This window comes from Pteronotus mesoamericanus, unplaced genomic scaffold, assembly GCF_021234165.1.
Source record: "Pteronotus mesoamericanus isolate MK-2021 breed Mesoamerican mustached bat unplaced genomic scaffold, CSHL_Meso_final contig_173, whole genome shotgun sequence".
NCBI lineage: Eukaryota > Metazoa > Chordata > Mammalia > Chiroptera > Mormoopidae > Pteronotus > Pteronotus mesoamericanus.
The window spans coordinates 5667443-5686561 of NW_026555072.1; the positions used below are offsets into that span (position 1 = coordinate 5667443).

Sequence of the window (19119 nt, forward strand, 5' to 3'; positions counted from 1 at the left end):
GGAAATTCCATGCTGTTTTCCACAGTGGCTGCACCAGTCTGCATTCCCACCAACAATGTATTAGGGTTCCCTTTTCTCCACAACCTCGCCAGCACCCATTGTTTGTTGATTTGTTTTGTTTATGATGACCATTCTGATTGGCGTGAAGTGGTATCTCATCATGGTTTTAGTTTGCATCTCTCTGATGGCTAGTGATGCTAAGCCTCTTTTCATATGTCTATGGGCCCTCTGTATATCCTTCTTGGAGAAGTGTCTGTTCAGGTCCTTTGCCCATTTTTTAATTTTATTTTTTTTAATTGTTGTTCAATTACACTTGTCCCCATTTACCCCCATTACTCTCCCCCCGCCCTACCAACCACCACCCCCCACATTCAGTTCTACCCCCCAACCATTATCTTTGTCCATGGGTCCTTTAAACATGTTCCTTAACTTGACCCTTTCCCTTCTTTCCCTCATTATCCCCTTCCCCTTCCCCTCCAGTTACTGTCAGTTTGTTCTTTATTTCCATGCCTCTGGTTCTTTTTTGCTTGCTTGCTTGTTTTGCTGATTAGCTTCCACTTATAGGTGAGATCATATGGTATTTGCCTTTGCCCAGATTTTAAATTGGATTGTTTATCTTCCTGGTGTTGAGTCATATGAGTTCTTTATATATTTTGGAGATTAAACCCTGTTCAATGTATCATTGGCAAATATATTCTCTCATATAGTTGGTTCCCTCTTCATTTTGATGATAGTTTCTTTAGCTGTACAGAAGCTTTTAGATTGATGTACCCCCATTTGCAGTCTCATACAGCATAAGGAAAGGTTACCAAATCGGTTTGTTACTTATAAATCCAGTTATGTACCAGAGAAGATGGTTGACAAGGTATAACTGCCTACCTCACCTCCTCTACTGTATGAGGTCTGTCTGAAGCCTGAGAGACTAGGAACTAAGAAAACAGTTATGGACATCTGGCAGTTTTGTCCAGGCTGCCCTGAGGTTAGCCACCCAAATTGCTACTTTCCATTTCACATGAGGCCTCAAACTGGGAATCTTGGTGCCATGCTTTTGCAGTCTTGCTTCCTTGGGCAATCTGAGAAAGGGGCAGAGAAAAGCACTTTTTGCTTCTGCAGATTAGAAACTTTTTTTCTTTTTTTAAATCACTGTGACAAGGAAAGAATGAATTTCATTATAGGAAAATTTGAAACCTCCCTGCTTATAATTGTGACAGGGAAGTGACGAAGTACATGGTTTATTTTACTCTATGCCCCTTTGAGGTAATGATTTTGATTATCAAAGACCTCCCCAAGTATTTAAGATTGGCTATGTATTCTGCATTTCACTAGCTGATATCCATAGACATGCTGCTGCTGACAAACCATAAATTAATTTCTTCAGTGATAAGACAATCGGCTTTGGGAACATTGATTCTACATTTTGATCCCTTCTTCAGTCTACTAGATTATTCTCTTCATGAATAGAATTCTAAATGGAAATCCCATTCTAAAGAGATCTAATAGCAACTTTCTACAAACATTTATTGAGTATTTACAAGGTAAATTGTTATATTACATAAGTTAATACGATGTAGTCCTAGTCCTCAGAAAACAAGCTTGTAATGGTTACTTATAATATGGATGATAAATGAAATAATATGTAGTAAAGCATTTGAAAGGGAAAAGGTAATTTTTCCCTTAAAGGGATTTGGGCAATGCCAGGGAACTGGGGGAATGAATTAGGGAGGAGAGAATGTGCGAATAGAAATAAAAGAAATAGACTTGAGAAGACGTGCAAATAGAAGAACTAAAAGAAATAAACTTGAGAAAGTGGGAGGTGAAATGAGGAGGTGACATCAGGTCCCTGAGGAGCACACCTGCTGGTGTGTTCATGCTTGGGCAATGAGGGCTAGGTGCTGTTCTTGCTGACATGATTATTGTAATTGTTAACTAGCCTCACGAGTAGGGAACATAACTGTTTAATGCAACTTGTTTGAGTAATATATTTATGGTATTTGTTTTGGGTACATTTTCCCAATGTGTTACCCTGGACATCTAAAGAATAAGTGATATTGTAATAAATTGAGAAAATTCCCCTATATATAGATTTAGAACCTTAGTAAGAAGGTGATTGAACTTTTCAACTTCAGAGAGTTTATTCTACTATCTTAAAACCATAGCTCACTGTGGGCTGGGGGTGGGTGCAAAGGTACAAACTCCCAGTTATAGAATAAGTCATGGGGATTTAATGTACAGCAAGTGACTATAGTTAATAATACTGTATCATATATTAGAAAGTTGCTAAGACAGTAGATCTTAAAAGTTCTTATCACAAGAAAAAAATCTGCAAGTATGCATGGTGACAAATGTTAACTAGACATTGTGGTGATTACTGCATAATATATATAAATATAATATCATTATGTTGTGCACCTGAAATGAATATAATGTTGTAGGTCAATTATAACTCAATTAAAAAACCATAGCACACCTTTTGCCAGTTTTATTTTACATACATAATGTGTGGAAGATTACTCATATAATGCTGTAACCCTCATTTCTCTTCCATTTAGCTATGGCAACATAAGCAATATACTCCGGTTCTTTGCAAAATTGATTACACACAAATGTGCCGATGTGGACAGGATGTTTATTATTTCATATTTTCTCAGCAATTGCACAATTTCAGTGTTTGAACCCATAGAGAGGAATTCAGGTAAGAGACATACCTCTCATAGCAATTTCCTCAGAGTAGTTAACTGTCTCTTCATTTTGAAATTTAAGGAATATGATCTGATTTTATATACTGGATGATCTAAGATAGCTTTTATTTTTTTAACCACTAACATTTATTTTACAAAGATCTCCAAATTAAAACCCAAACATATAAAATAATAAGAGAGGAACAGTTGTGGTTGGCTTGGGACTGGGGAACTGGGGATGCCTCCTTTTGGACACTATCCTCCCTTCCTCTGTGGCCTCTGAGACACCAATGTGGAATCCAAGGGCTTCAAAATCACGGACTGGCTACCACCAATCCCACTGACAGCCAGAAAGATAAGAGGAAATCTGTATTATTAACAGTACTGCTTAAAAAATTTTTCCTTAAGTATAAGGCAAGAGTCCCAGATTAACAAATACAATCTTCAGAGTCCATCTTCTGGCTTTCCTGTCTGTTGAGGCTGTTGCCAAGGTTTGAACATCCAGGCCATGGAATCCCCCTCTACTGTGTCCTGATACTGTGGCCATTGCTGAGGAGAGCCATTGATTTTGACTTCAAATTATGGAGCTGTATGGTTCTGTTCCTTGTCCCAACATGTTTAAAACTTTTATCTGTGCTGAAGACATATGTTTGGGAAGAATAATTAGTGGTGTGCTGGTTAACAGGCTCTCTGAAAATATTTTAAAAGGATCTAATTTGTACCATTTGCTAATTCCATGGTGTAAATACTACAGCCATGGCCAATTTAAATTTCAAGCAATCAACAGTTTAACAGCTGGCTTGCAAAATCCCTGAAAATTGAACAATCAGCCCTTATGAGCTGATATGAGCCAGTCAGCACACCAATGAATAATGAATAATTTGTCTAATTAAGTCAGGCTCCATAGTGATTTGAATAATAATGGATCAAATCTTAAAATATGAAACAAAATAGGGGTGAATATAAATTATGCTCTTAAAGGTCAAAAAATAAACACTATACATCTAGAATGGGGAATATTTGGCTAGGCCATTTGCAGCATACGTAAAACAGAAAGGGTGCTGATAGTCAACTATAAACTTACTAGTAATAATAGTAGCCACAACTGAGTACCCAGTATTATCCTTACAAGAACTTTATGAAGGTAAGTTTTGTGTTAGTCCAGGTCGTTTAAGAGATAAGCCCCAATATGGTATTAAACATGCAAGAGATTTATTATGGGAAATGCTGGTGAGGGAAAATGTGGAAGGTGCCAGAAGAGGCTGGATGAACCATCAAACTGCAGTGCATGTCTGACTCTTGCAAAGGAAATAGCGAAGGATGAAAGGAAGTGATGTTAGACTGCAGTAAAATTCTAAGAAAGTTTCATTCAGTAAGGCTGACTGGGAGTCCTAGAGCCAAAGGCAGTAGATGGAGGCAGCCCTGTCTTGCAGAAATTGGCCTGCCTTGAACCTCTGCTTTGCTTAGTCATTTGTTGACAGCAGCCTGTTGGAAACAAGAACTCAGCACAAACCTAGGGATACAATTCAGAACATAGCAGCTGGGGTCTTCCATCAACTATGTTCCCCACACTAGGCAATCTGAGAGGTACATTTTCATGTCCCCATAAATTTTATTACCTTTTTATGAATGAGAATTCAGAGGGGTTCAGAGAGGTTAAATAACTCCTAATGATCATAAATCATGTGACAAAGCCAGGATGGACTCCAGCTCTATTTGGCTCCAAAACCTGGTCTTTTCACCACCTATGGTTTCTGAATATGGTAGGAGGAAATGTGATGAAGCTCATTTCGAAAGCTCATTTGGTCTCAGGTTTTATTCACAGGTTTAGAGATTTCAGTTCACTGTCAGTTAAGAAGATACTGGAGTTCCATGTTCAACTCTGCATGCTGCTTTTCAAAAGGTCAAAAATCAAATAAGGCCCAGAAGAGAGAAGATCAAATAGGGAGAATTCTGGAAAGCAAGAAACATGAGCCATTTCTAAAAGAAGCAGAGATATTTTGCATACTGAAAAGCATTAATTTGTATGTCAGAATAGGTATAAGGCATCATCTGGGGCAAATGGATGGAAATAAACTCAAGTGAGGAATTTTCTACCTGGTACTGGGTAACAGGATGCACTAATAAATCCCCATGATTTATTTTAGTACACTAAATATGCACTAAAGATGAGTATCTTTCTTTTTTAAAAAAGGTTTTATTATTTTTAGAGAGAGGAGAAGGGAGAGAGGGAAACATCAATGTGGGGTTACTTCTCACACGCCCCCTACTGGGGACCTGGCCTGCAACCCAGTCATGTGCCCTGACTGGGAATCGAACCGGCGACTTTTCATTTCACAGGCCAACCCTCAATCCACTGAGCCACACCAGCCAGGGCTAAAGATGAGTATCTTTCTCATGTCCCAATTCTTATGTTGCTGGGCACAGAGAAGGAATTTGCTAAGTGTTTATTTAAGTGTTTAGATTGGGAAGGGAGTAGGGAAGTGGAAGAAAGGGCCAGAATACCATACCACATTTTTCTTTACACACTCACCTAGGGAGCTTCATTTATTTACTCACTGTATAATTCTTCCCTTCTTTCTGAGAATAACAGGTACTATGAGTTCACAACTAAGTTATATAGTCTGTGTTTGAGCACGGAGTAACTGCCAATTCAGAAGAACCTGTGTACCCCAATGTTCATAGTAGCGTAATTTGCAATAGCCAATTGTTAGAAGCAAACTAAATGCCCATTAGTAGATGAGTGGATCAAAAAACTATGGTGCATTTACACAATGGAACACTACACAGCAGAAAGAAAAAAAAGAACTACTACCCTTCATGACAGCATGGATGGAACTAGAGACTGTTATGCTAAGTGAAATAAGCCAGGGGGTGAAAGACAAATACCATATGATCTCACCTATAAGTGGAACCTAATCAACAATACAAATAAGGAAAATATAACCAGCAACATTGAAAGAAAAAATAAACCAACAGAGTCAAAAGGGAAGGAGCGGGGGTGGATGGGGAAAGGGAAGGGAAGGGTCAAGTCAAGGAACATGTATAAAGGACCCACGGACAAAGCCAAAGTGGGGAAGGAGTGAGGGCAGGAAGTGGTGGAGGGGGGCAGGGAAAGTGGTGGCGGGAAGGTGGAGACAAATGTATTTGAACAAAAAATAAATATTAAAAAAAAAATAAAATCTTAAAAAAAAAGAATAAAGCCTACTCATTAACTTTTCTCTTTTTCCGTAGGAAATACTGGTGGATTGTTCTTGAAAAGAATGCGTATTAAGAGGACTGGACAAGAAGGCTTTAAAAGAGAGCTCTCAGAATATATCCAGCCTGAGGAGCTGTATATTGGAGCCAAAGTGAACTTGAATGGCTACCTGTTTCTTTTGCTCAATGCTGATGAGTATACCTTAAAATTCATGGAGGAGAATTCAGATAGGGTGAATTTACTTTGTATAATTCTTGACTTGTCTGTCAGCACTGTGCAATCTGTGTTTTTCTTTCTCTAGGCCTTTTCTTCTTCATCTTGCCACCAGTTTTACATTGTGCATTCACACATGTGGACATGAATAATGGATCAGCGTGACTTGGCCACAGGTCCTGTCACAGAGGCCAGGTCCCAGTCTACTCTGTTTACATGCTGGGTCCTTAGCTGCCCAGCATCACGGATGCCAGGCACAGGCAGGAGGCAGGCCCAGGGTTGAATCAAATTTCCTGGGTTTTCTGCTGACACCAATGATGTTTTCAGAAAGAAATCCAGCAACTATAAGGAAGGAAGAAAATCTGGTGCCACACACTGTGCTGTCCCAGTTAATTGGCACAAACCTACAGGGAAGGCTAAGACCTGAACAAACAGAATCCCCTAGGGAACCCAATAGTTGCTGGGGTTGCAACTTCCCATAACAGGAGCCACCTGAGACCTAAATAAGAATTCAAGGACACGCTGGCTAAAGTAAGCTCAAAGAGTTTTTTCATTTGATGGCAGATAGATATGGTTACTAAAGTACTATTAGGAAGTGCTCTTTGGTAAAAATAACATATTGATAAAACCTTGATTTTAAGTGTAAACTAGTTTGGTATGCAAAACATATTTAAGAATCATTGCCTAATATTGAAAATTCTATCTAGAAACAATTTATTTGATAAGTCTACCCATAAATAATATTTATGTGCCAATAATATATATACAGTACCAATTTAGTTTCATTTATATATAAAATTCTCAGGGACAAGTTGCTGAGATCAATTTCTCTGTATCTATTACATCATCCATGTCAATTTGGGTTCTCTGAGAAGCAGATTCCAAGACAGAATTAGACATGTAAGAGATGTATTGGAAGAAATACATATAAAGGATAAAGGTGGGGGGCAATAAAAGTAGGTGGGGAGACCTTCAGAGATCTGAGCCCTGAGAAAGGAGAAGGGAGGAAGGAGGATGGGTTAGTTAGGGAGAGCCTCAAATGCAGCAGAGCTCTGAGAAAGTCTCAGCCAGGCCAATAGCACAGAGCAAACACTGCCCATCACAGAAGTCCCATGTCAGGCAAGATGGCCCAGCTCTGGTGTCCCCATCCTGCTCTGTCATTGGTGAGAACAGCCTGGAGAGAGTGTGGCCTCAGTAGGAACACTGCACCAATCTTGAAGGCACAGTATCTAAGGGCTATGATGTAACAGTGCTCTTCTCTGCACAGTCTCTCTTATGGTAGGCCCAGGCAGTACCTCCAGGGCTGCCGCACCATCTCTCCATTTGCAGTGTTAGGAATTCCAGCTATTGTTAAACCATGAACCAGTATCTCTTCAAAAGCACTAAATTCAGGTGAGAGGCACAATAATAGGGCAGTTAGATTTTTGAAGACCAGCAGGCTTATTTGGAAAACCTGACTCCACACTTAATAGTTGAAGGGCTTTGGACATGTAACTTCCCTGAGCTTCACCATCCTCTTCTTTGAAATGAGAGTAACAACAGTATCTCTTTCAAAGACTTCCCGTGAAGATTAGATGTGATAATGTGTATAAAGTGCTTAACTTTATGTGGCACATAGCAAGCTCAGCCAGTGTACAATTACAATAGCTATTGTAAATTAGGGCTCAATATTCAGACACAAAGTAAGCCTATACCCTTATATAAAATACTCTTGATCCTTCAACAACATGAGGGATAGGGGTGCTGACCTACCACATTGTCAAAAATCTGCATAAAATTTTTGACTACCAAAAACTTAATGACCAATAGCTTAATACTGATTGGAAGCCTTACCAATCAGTAGCATAAACAGTTGATAAACATATTTTGTATAAGTATTATATACTATGTTCTTATAATAAAGTAAGCTAAAGAAAAGGAAATGTTATTAAGAAAATAATATGGAAGAGAAAATACATTTGCAGTATTTATTGAAAAAAGCCGATGTGGAAGTGGACCCCTGCACTTCAAACCCATGTTGTTCAAGGGTCATGCTGTACAAAGGGGGACCAAAAAATCCTGAAATTTATTTGTAAAAAATTGTGTATATATTCTTACATGTTTCAACTACAGTAACCTTCAAAGCAATCTCCATTTGATGCAATTCACCTATTGAGGTGTTTTTTTCCCACTGTTCAAAACAGTTTTTGAACCCATCGATTTTGATGCCTTTTAGTGCTTCTGCCTTTTTTTTGTTTAATCTCTTCCACATTGGCAAAAATGTTTCCCTCTGAGGACTTTTTTCATTGTGGGAAACAAAAAAAAAAGTTGCTCAGGGCAAGATTGGGTGAATAAGGCAGGTGGATCACAAGGGTCATGCTGCTTTTTTGGTCAAAAACTCCTGAGCACTCAGCCAGTGTGAGCAGGTGAGCTCATAAATCAGCCATCATGAAATGGACAAATGCCTTGAGTCTTCAAAAAAAAAATTCACTGAAGCCAGAAGCAGCCTCTTATAACAATGCCTGCTGGTAACTGATACAGATGGGTTCCTAGAACACTCACCTAGCGGGGGAAGCCTTTTTCTCAAGGGGCCCACCCTCCAGAAGATAATTTTGAGTTTTTGAGAACCCCCTTGCATAGCATGAATATATGTGTTTTTAAAATTTATTTTTCAATTACAGTTAACATACTATAATGAATATATAAAAAATAATGAATATATGTATTTTAAGTTATAAAGGGCTTTTCTCCTTTCAGAAAGCTAAAAGCAGGGTAGGACATTACCAAGTATCAGCATCCCAAGTGAAAGCTTCATTGTTTTAAAAAACTGCCCTTAACAGGGACATTTTAAACAGAGAAAGATTAATATGCTATTAATATTAGTCTGAGGATTCTTTTCAAAAGAGCTAGTAGATACTATCATGGAAATGGATGAAAGGAAATGTAAAACAAAGAGGGAATGGGGGCTGCAGTAGGTGCCAAACCCCATGGTAGAAGTGAGGGCTTTATACTAAATTACCATCTATGTTACTTTCATATTTAGTCTTCTAATTTTTTAGCTCTTGTATGTAATTGTTTACAACCATATGCTTTATTGGATTGAATGAGGAGTATTCTTACAGAGTCAAAAACCAAATCATAGAGTAGGAGACAGAAACTGAGGGCTGTCTGGAAAAGGAATGCAATGGTATTTCAGTGTGTGTGGACCTTTAACACCTGGTCTTGCTCTTCTCATTGCATCATATGGTGACCAACAGTTCTAGGGGCTCACTCGAAATATCTGGAGAAAATAGGGGTTCACTTACCTAATTTTGAAACCGCTTCCTCTCCATTAGGGTCTCCCAATATATTAAACCAATGTCTAAGTGTTAAAAGGAGGAGGCAGAGTCAGAAATAGATGTTGTTTTCTGATTCCTGTGGCCTGCCATATCTTTAGCTCTTTTCTCTCAGGTCTGGGTTTATCCTAATATCACTCCTAGTCCTAAAGCCCTAACTGAAGAGATAAAAAATCTAGTCATGTCTTCTTTGTGTTTATCTCTGTGGAAAGACATGCCCATCTAATTTTAGGTTCACAGTGTGAAGTCTCTTCTGGCCATCAGAAAGATTGGGCTCCCTATGTCTCAGGCATGTTTAAATAATCTTTCCTTTCTCCCCCCACCCCCAGTTTCCTTTTAGCAACCTTGAACTGGCCCTACAAAAGCTGAAAAACGAAAAATCAAAATCCACAGAGATCAAGCAGGTGTTTAGGGCTGCTGACTATAAATTAACAAAGACGGTGGATTATAATACATTCAGGTAAGCCATATTTTGCTAACAATAATCTGTTTTCCTATAAAGATTGCTCTTAATGTTTCTTAATACTACATACTATTTTTTTAGAAATTGACAATTCTTTGCACTTATATTACTTTGTAGTCAAGTTTGGCCTATTTCTAGTAAGTTCTTATGTATTTGCATATTGAAGAAGTTTATAGGTGAGAACAGAGAGACAAAAACATAGAGAGTCAGTTCGTCACATTGTCTTGTGAATGATGGTGTTGAAGAATCAAGTGAATGCTAGGAAGAGTGCATCTGAGTGAGAAAGGCAGAAAAAAATAGAGCTAAGCACACCCTTCCAAAATCTGGGCAACAAAGGAGAGACAGGTCCCTAAAAATGAGATCCAGTTGGGAAAGAGTAGAAACTTTACTGATTATCAGAAAAAGCAATATATATGCATATCACTCTGTATATATATGCTCACACATATCTGTGTAATTTGAAAAACATAAGAATATAGATATTGAGGGAAAATACATGACAGTAGTTAGAGAAATATAAGAAATCATTAACAATAAAGATTTCTCTAAGGTAAAGCTGAATTCTGAAGGGATTGTCCAGTGGCTGACCTAGGCAAATTTCCAAAGAGCAGAAACAGGGTCTAGTACAATTGTGAGACTTCTCTTAGCTTGGAAACAAAGTGAATTGAGTGTTCAGGAGAATGTAAATTAAATCATCGATGGAAGACAAAGAGAATTTCTCTTTAGGCTGAGAATTCTGGCTCCTGAAAACAATTGTGGCTGAAAGCTGTATAGGAAATTCAGCTTGATGCATTCAAGATGTGGGCTGAGAAATGAGGAAGTGAGCCCAGGAGAAGGTGGCAGGGAAGTCTTTCCAATTTTGTGCCCGAAGTCACCTCTTGCATCAGTACGTGGTGACCAGAGCCCCTCATGAGGCTGCAAGTGTCCCAAAAGCTCATATGTTGTTTTAACAAATCTCTTTTGTTTTTCTAAAATGTTCTTTTGAGAAAAGCATTCAGAGGACATATTTTTGTTGTTTAGAATTTCCAACCTTCTGGGATCAATAAGAATTTATAGGTCTTTGTTATTGTTCACAGTAGTACACGTTCAAGGCCTTTTTCAAAATAAATGGAGATGAGTAAAGAACAAAGACAACTGCTCGGGCCATGGACTAATGGTAAACAGTAGAGTAGAAAAATTTCCATCAGAAATTAGGGAGTGGTTTTGTTTTATTATTTTGTGTCCTTTTACCAAAGTATCCGTTCTGCCAACACTCTAGCAAACTCTATTGGAAACAGTTTAGTTTATGGGGCTTCTGGGGAACCACTTAGGCTAGGCAGGAGATCCAAGGAGGAAAAGTTGCTCCACAGATGGAGGCCTGACCTTAATTACTTATGGAATAAAGGACCACAACACTGGTTGGAAGGTGGCTTCAAGGCCTGCATGCTCAGAAGCAACCAGCTCATGATCTTTAGTCCCTGTCCTGGCCAGAAATTCCCTACAATGAAAATCATATCAGGTCATGCCTGGCTTGAAAAGCCCTTCAGTGACTTGCCATCATTCTTATAATAAGATCCAAACATTTTACTGCAGCTGGCGGGACCTTCAATGATGTGACTCTCTGTTTCATCCTTTCTTATCCAGCCCTGTCCTCAGACCTTGCTGACTATCACTCAGTTTGTCAGACATATCAAGCTCTTTTCTGCTTCTAAGCCTCTGTGCATGAAGTTCCCTCTGCTTGGAATGTCCACATCACTATCCTTTTCATGACAAACTCTAGGACTCAGCTGAAATATTACTTCCTTAGATGGATTATCTGACTCTTCTACATAAAGTAGATCACTCAGTTATACTTATTCCCTTGTTTATATTTTCCTTTTTTTAGTTTTTAAAAATCTTTTAAATCTTTGTTCCATTACAGTTGTCCTCATTTTTCCTCCATTACTCTTCCCTGCCCTACCCACCCCTGACTTTCCACTTTCAACACTTCCCCCCATTGTCTTTGTCCATGGGTCCTTTATCCATGTTCCTTGACTTGACCCTTCCCCTTCTTTCCACTGTTATCCCCCTTCTTCTTCCCCCCAATTACTGTCAATTTGTTCTTTATTTCCATATCTCTGGTTATATTTTGCTTGTTTGTTTTGTTGATTAGGTTCCACTTATAGGTGAGGTCATATGGTATTTGTTTTTCACCGCCTGGCTTATTTCACTTAGCATAATGCTCTCCAGTTCCATCCATGCCGTCACAAAGGGTAGTAGCTCCTTCTTTCTTTCTGCTGCGTAGTATTCCATTGTGTGAGTGTACCACAGTTTTTTAATCTGCTCATTTACTGACGGGCACTTAGTTTTTTTAAAAAAATTACATTTAAAAAAAAAGGAAAAAAAATATATTTTATTGATTATGCTATTACAGTTGTCCTGATTGTTCCTCCTTTGTCCCCTGCCACCCAGCACCCCCCCACTCCCTCAGGCAATCTCCCCACCCTTGTTCATGTCCATAGGTCATGTGTGTAAGTTCTTTGGCTATTCCTTTTCCCATACTGTACTTGACAGCCCCATGGCTATTCTGCAACTACCTATTTGGTACTTCTTAATCCCCTCACCTTTCCCCTATTCTCCCACACTCCCCTTCCCATCTCTTTATCTTTAACCTTTAGCATTTTAATTATGATGTATCTTGGGGTGGGCCTCTTTGTGTCCATCTTGTTTGGGACTCTGTGCTTCCTGGACTTGCATGTCTATTTCCTTCGCCAAATTAGGGAAGATTTCTTTCATTATTTTTTTCAGATAGATTTCCAATTTCTTGCTCTTTCTCTTCTTCTTCTGGCATCCCTTATGGAATGAATGCTGGGTTGCATAAAGTTGTCCCACAGGCTGCTTACACTATCCTCATTTTTTTAGATTCTCTTTTCTTGTTCTGATTGGTTGTCTTTTGTTCTCTATGTTCCAAATCATTGATTTGATTCCTGGCTTAATCGACCCTACTATTGTTTCCCTGTAAATTGTTCTTTATTTCAATCAGTGTATCCTTCATGTCTGAGTTGATCTTTTTTATGCTTCTGATGTCCTCACTTGAGCATCCTAATAACCAGTGTTTTGACTTCTGCATCTGATAGATTGCTTATCTCCATTTCATTTAGCTTTTTTTCTGGAGTTTTGATCTGTTCTTTCATTTGGGCCATGTTTTCTTGTATCCTCATTTTGGCAGCCTCTGTGCATGTGTTTTTAGGTACTAGGTATAGCTTCTTTGACTCTGTGTCTTGATAGTGTGGCTTAATGTAGTAGGTGTCCTGTAGGGCCCAGTAGCACAGCCTCGCCTATCACCCAAGCTGGGTATCCAAGATGTGCCTTCATGTGGGCTGAGTACACTCTCCTCTTGTAGTTGAGCCTTGGTTGCTACTGGCAGATCAATGGGAAGACTTACTCAGGCCAGTCAGCTGCAAGGATTGGGTGTGATCACTTATCACCAGCCTCCACCCTCCTTGAAGGATCAGTTGTGCAGAGGCAGGGTGGTAGTGCTCCAACGTGGCTTTTTGGCATCCATTGGGTGCAGTGGCCCCTGGGGTTTCCCAGGGGGTGCATGCCAGGATCAGCCCTCACCTGTGTTTTGCCCTGGGCCATCCTGCCTGAGTTATGAAGCAATCTTTGATGGCTGCTACTTGTGCTGGCCTTGGAGATTTCTGGGCAAAGCCAAGCTGTGAATCTAGCTGCTAGTTCTGGGCCTGGGGCTCACTGAGTCCAGCTATTGCTTGTGGGACAGGATTTAGAAAGTTGTGAAGCATGAGTCAAGACCAGCCATTCATATGGAAAAGCAGCTTCGGTGGGCCCATAAGTTGGGTGGGGAAGAGTCTCTAGGGATCTCCAATGTTGGTCAAACAGTGTTAAGCCAGATTGATGGAATCTTAGATAGAGCACCAGTATGCCAGCTCTGTGGGTGGAAGGCTCAGAAAAAGGACAATGGCCTCAGCTCACCTTGATGCCAGACACCTCAGCCTCCCCCTGCCACTGCTGGTGCCTCTCAAGTGACTACCCAGGTGCAGGAGCTCAGAGGGAGTGAGTCTGAGTAGGTTGAGTCTGTGTGGGTTCTTTAAGATGAACTGCTTGGGGGCTCCAGAAGTTTCTTCCACTGACTCAATCTCTGCTGGTTTTGGCAGCCAGAAGTTGTGGAGACTTATCTTCTTGGCACTGGAACCCTGGGCTGGGAGACCAGGCGTGGGGCTGGGACTCCTCACTCTCGAGATACCCCTCCTGAATTTTTATTCATCACACGTGGATGTGGGACTAGCCTGTTCCGTGTCTGCACCCAGTCTGGATGGGTGTGGTTTCTTTAATTTTGTACTTCCATTCAACAGACTTCCATTCAACTCAATTTCGGTCAGTTCTGAACAATGATTGTTCTATATTTTAGCTGTAATTTTGTTGTGGTTGTGTGAAGAGGTGAACTATGTCTACCTATGCTGCCATCTTGACCAGAAGTCACTAATATTTTTCTTATGACAGCTTGCAGTTACTTTACTTAGATATCTAGGTAAATAGATATCTATTTACTTGGTGTGTGTGTACTTGTGTGCATCTTATTAGAATATGAACTTTCTGAGGGGCAGGGAACTTGACTCAGCACTGGGCTGTGTACATCATAGTTCCTGAATGTAATAACAAACTGCTTGAATTATTCTTAGGGGTTTTGGTTGGAGGTGGTGCAATTGTTTTCAGATGAGGGTGTAAACCAGACATCTCCATATGACATGCTCATATTGGGTACTGTACCTTATTTTTTGGTCTGTAACTATTGATCCCTAGTTGATGGTCTTCAGCATTCTCTTTTTCTCCTCATGCTCTTCCCTGAGCGAAGGCAAAGGAACTACATAGCCAGTCCCTATCACACCACAGCCTATAATTCTATGCTTCCCACTTCTACTAGCTTATTTTTCTTCTATGTATTTGTATATGTATGTATGAATACTTTGGCTTTTCTCACCAGTATGTAGTATCTTTGAGGGTAGGGACCTTCTCTTTCTTATTTTCTGCTTTAGCGTTACCACTTTTCACAGTGCCTGGCTGATAGTAGGGTGTTAATAAATATTTGTTAAGTAGCTACTTTTTATCCAGCCCTAACTGCTCTGGCTGGAAGCTGAAGACCAAGTTCTCCATATTAGTTTCTCAAGCTCTGACCTTTCTCCTGAACTATAGACCTGAAAATATAAATGCCTCTAGGACAGGGGTCCCCAATCCCCCTCTTCCTGGTCCATGGATGGTGCTCACATTACTGCCTGAGCTCCACCTCCTGTTTCCCCTCCTAAACTCTGATTTGTGGAAGAACTGACTTCCAGGAAACCAGTCCCTGATGCCAAAAAGGTTGGGGATCGCTGCTCGATGACATCTCCCCTTTTGGTGTCCCTTAGGCATTCAAAAATAAGTTGCATTGAGTTGAATTCATTTTCTTCTCCCATAAAGTTGTAGCTGGGAACCCTATCTTAGTAGAGACCACCATACTTCTCCCTACGGCCTGGGCCGGGGTTTGCCTTGTCTCTCTCTTCTTTCCTATCTTGACCTCTCCCAAACTCTTGAAATTGCTCTGCTTAAACTACTTCTCTTCATCTCCAGCTTCACTGTTGCAGTTCAGCTTTTTATCACTGTCCACTTAGACTTCCTTAAGAGTATTGTAACTGATCTCTTTTTCTTAACTCTCATATTCTAAAATTTTCCTAGAGTAACCTTCGTAAAATCTGATCAGGTTATTCCTCTGCTCTAAACCCTGCATCAGCTCCTCATTGTCTTCAGGGCAAATCCCATCCGTTCAGTGTTTCATGTGAGTTTGGTCATGGTCTAACCTTTGCCTATACCTTCTCCTTATTTCCATCTCACTAGAAGAAGGAATTTCTAGAAGTCATCATTCATTGAATAGTTATGTTGGGCCAAACATCATGCTGAATGCTTTTCATCTACTATTCATTGGTACCTCCTGCTGAGTTATTTGTTTATTTCTCTGCCTCCACAATTGGCTCCTGCCAGGTACAATAGATGTTTGTTGAATAATTTAATGAATGATCCTATTTCTCAAGGAGCATTCAGTCTACAGTTTGCAGCAAACAAGTAAATAATTGATTACCTTGCACTGGGGAAAGGCAATCTGTTTCTGACTGTATGGGAGTCAGGGAGAGCTAGGCATCAACCTCCCAAGCCAAGTGACTTGGGCAACTCAATTTACCTACCTGCACCTCACTCTTTTTTCTATATAGTGGTCTCTAAGGTCCATTCCAGGCACTGACATTTTGAAACTATTAAAATGAAGGTTTATAAATACACTTTTAAAATGTTCCATTTACAAATTCATGCATTAAAATAGTAGAATAGGCAGACAGGCAGGATTGCAGTGTAGGCCTCTGGGCTCTACCTCTGTGGTTCTGACTCTCCACTGCTTACAGACCTGGCACCCTCAGTATATATCTGGGGGCTCAAAGACTTGACCTGCTGCTCTGGGCAGTGGTCCAAGCCCCAGCCATTTTTCTTCTTCTCAGAGATTTGCACCTTCTCTCAGGGAATCCTTGAGAGCAGGAGCTAATAAACTATCTTTGCCTAAGTTGCCAGGGTTGATAATGGATTATTAAGTGGGCCTTCCTGAGATCTTTGCTAGAAAATTGACTTGAGGGAATGCAGGGAGTAGGGAAAAAGAGGCAGTTTGATGAAGGAATATTTCTCTTCTGTCTTGTCGCGGTCACTAGTTCTGCCTCTAGGCTGTACCTATTTCTTTGGGACCATTTTTTTCATGGTCTGTCAGATTGGCCTATATGAGAGCCATTGATTATTATCCAAGAGAGCAGAGGCGTACTCAGAGCCTCAGGGACCTGACAGACAGATTTAAACAAGGATCAGGGCAGAAACTAGGCTTGGCAGCTAGGCAGTTGGGACCATGGGCAGGGCTAGGCTTCTCATTGTGGGCCTTGAACTCTGAATCACAGGAAGTAGCAGCAGCAGGGAGAGCCCCATGCCAAGGAAGATGTGGCTAGTCCCTCCCTCTCTCCACCTTCCCAAACCTTGATCCACTCAGCAGGTATGATACCACCCCATGTAGCCTGTGTGTATTTTGATTTACTGTGTGCTCATCTCTTCTCCCCACCTGGGTGGACCTCTCAGAGGGCAGGGTTCATGCCCAGGCCACCCTTGTATCTTTCCCAGATACCTCCAGTATTGTGTCACAGGCCTCAGTGAATGTAGTGAATTATTATGCAGTTCTTCCTCAGATCCCCATTATTAACCACAGGGTCAGGAGGTTTCCTGTGGCTATTCATGTAATAAATTACTAATATTTAGATCCTTGAGAAAATATTCTCTCTTGTAAGACTAAAATTCTTTTCTTGAGGGAGGTAGCATAACACAAATAGATCCAATTTTGGACTTGCAGACCTGAATCCAAATCTCAGATCTGTCATTTGGGTGGCTTTGAATAAGTTGCTCAACAATGTTTTCACCTGTAAAATGAGGCTATTAATACCTACTACATACAGCTGTTCTGATGACTAAATTTGATAATGTATAGAAAGTTCTAACTTATCACACTGTAGTGCATAGCGGACAGTAGAAAATTAAACCCCTTTATCAATAGTTGCAACTTGGTGTCACCAAAAGTAGTAATAGGGATCTATGTTCTGTTTTTAGTATTTCAGTTAGTTATATATTTACCCATTATGAGGTCATTGAAAACATTCTTTAATAAATGAGGTTGGAAGGAACTCTTTAAAAACTTGGAGGCCATGAAGGTGGAAAATAAGCATCATTTTCCAAACCAAGGTTGGGAAGCATTAATATAATCTGCCTTATTACTGTCCTTTGCTTCAAGGAAGAAGATTGTAAGTTTACTGCTTAGAACATTGTGATGATCTCATCCTTATTTATCTAGGACAATTATCTCTTCTTTTATGTGGTTTTGCTCTATCTTTGTTTGAACTACTCTGTGTACATTATTATTGGTATTTTTATTGTAAGCTGTCTAACATCTTTTAAGGAAGCCACTAGTCTATTAGTCTATATGAACAAAGGCAGAAACAAAGATAAAAAAAATTGCAGAAGCACTTAAACATTTATTCTTGAGAACCAAATAGACACTTTGACAGTGTTCATAGCATATCTATGAGATGGAAACTTCAGCATACATTTTTAAAATAACAACATTTTGAACCTTCCTAAAAGCATTAAATATAAATAGTATGATGTCATAAAAAGAATGCTGGCTTGGGAATCAAAAAGACCGAGATCTTAAATTTGATTCTGTCACTGCCTGATGGTGTTTGTGTTGGTGAGAGCTTAATTTTAAAAAGCAGAATCATCTCTGGCTAGTTAAGCAGAAAAGGAATTTATTAAAAGGATCCTGGGTAGTTCACAGTATCTTTGGAAGGGCTGGAGAAATAAGCCTGAGGCTAAATTCTAGGAACAGTGCCCAGACTGGGCTGTAGAACTTGTCCGATGAGAAAATGGCCTCTGTTACCACTGCACCACCCACGACTCATTGCTGCATTTGCACTGTTGCCAAGAACTCAATTTTAGTGCAGCCATTGCTACCACTGCTTTGGCAACTTTATGTCCTTTGCTACCCCAGAAAACTGGACCCCTCTGACACCAAATGTGGCCCAACCCTAGCTGTTTTTTGTCTGTTAATTCCTTCTAAGTCAAAATCTCACCTAAGCGCCCTTGATTTGTAGAGCCTGGGTCACCTGCATGTTGCCAACTGCAAGGAAGGCTGGGAAATAGAACTGAGACTTCCATGTTGGGGTAATGGGAATCATAATGTAGGAATTTCCCCAAATACAGAAGGATGAATTAAAAGGTGCCCTTTTCATTTGCCACGATAGAAAATCTAAGCCAAGATGAACCAAGCAGGGAACATAAAATGTTGATATTAGAGACTAAACTTCTTGTTTGTAACCAAACCAAACAAAATGCTTGCCTGCTTTAGCACTTTATAGATACTGACCTGACCCGCCAAGCAGTTAAACAAAATACAAAGCCTTCTCATACACTTTGCTGTTTTGGCAATCTCTGATATACCTTTTTTGAGTTTAAATTGCCTTCAATGAAAATATTGGATTAGATTCAAGTTCCTAGATTGAAAGCTGGCAATTGTATTTTGTTTGGCTTTTGTTTAATGTTTTTAAAATTAGTATTTTAAATGTAAAAATCTATATATTTGGCACTTCTTGAAAAGTAGAAACTGGACCTACATTTCCCCATGGCAACAACCAGTTGGGGGTGAGTGGCAGCTACCCAACTCAGACAGAG

At 39.9% G+C, this 19119-nt stretch overlaps 1 protein-coding gene across 1 annotated transcript in view; it reads left to right on the forward strand.

The window, feature by feature from the left end:
• EFHC2 (EF-hand domain containing 2) overlaps nucleotides 1-19119 on the forward strand; it is a 224145-nt gene that overhangs the window by 114713 nt on the left and 90313 nt on the right. The window contains exons 9-11 of the mRNA XM_054566327.1: nucleotides 2550-2692; nucleotides 5913-6109; nucleotides 9734-9864. Coding sequence (XP_054422302.1) covers nucleotides 2550-2692; nucleotides 5913-6109; nucleotides 9734-9864 — 471 coding nt within the window. The remainder of the gene's footprint in view (nucleotides 1-2549; nucleotides 2693-5912; nucleotides 6110-9733; nucleotides 9865-19119) is intronic.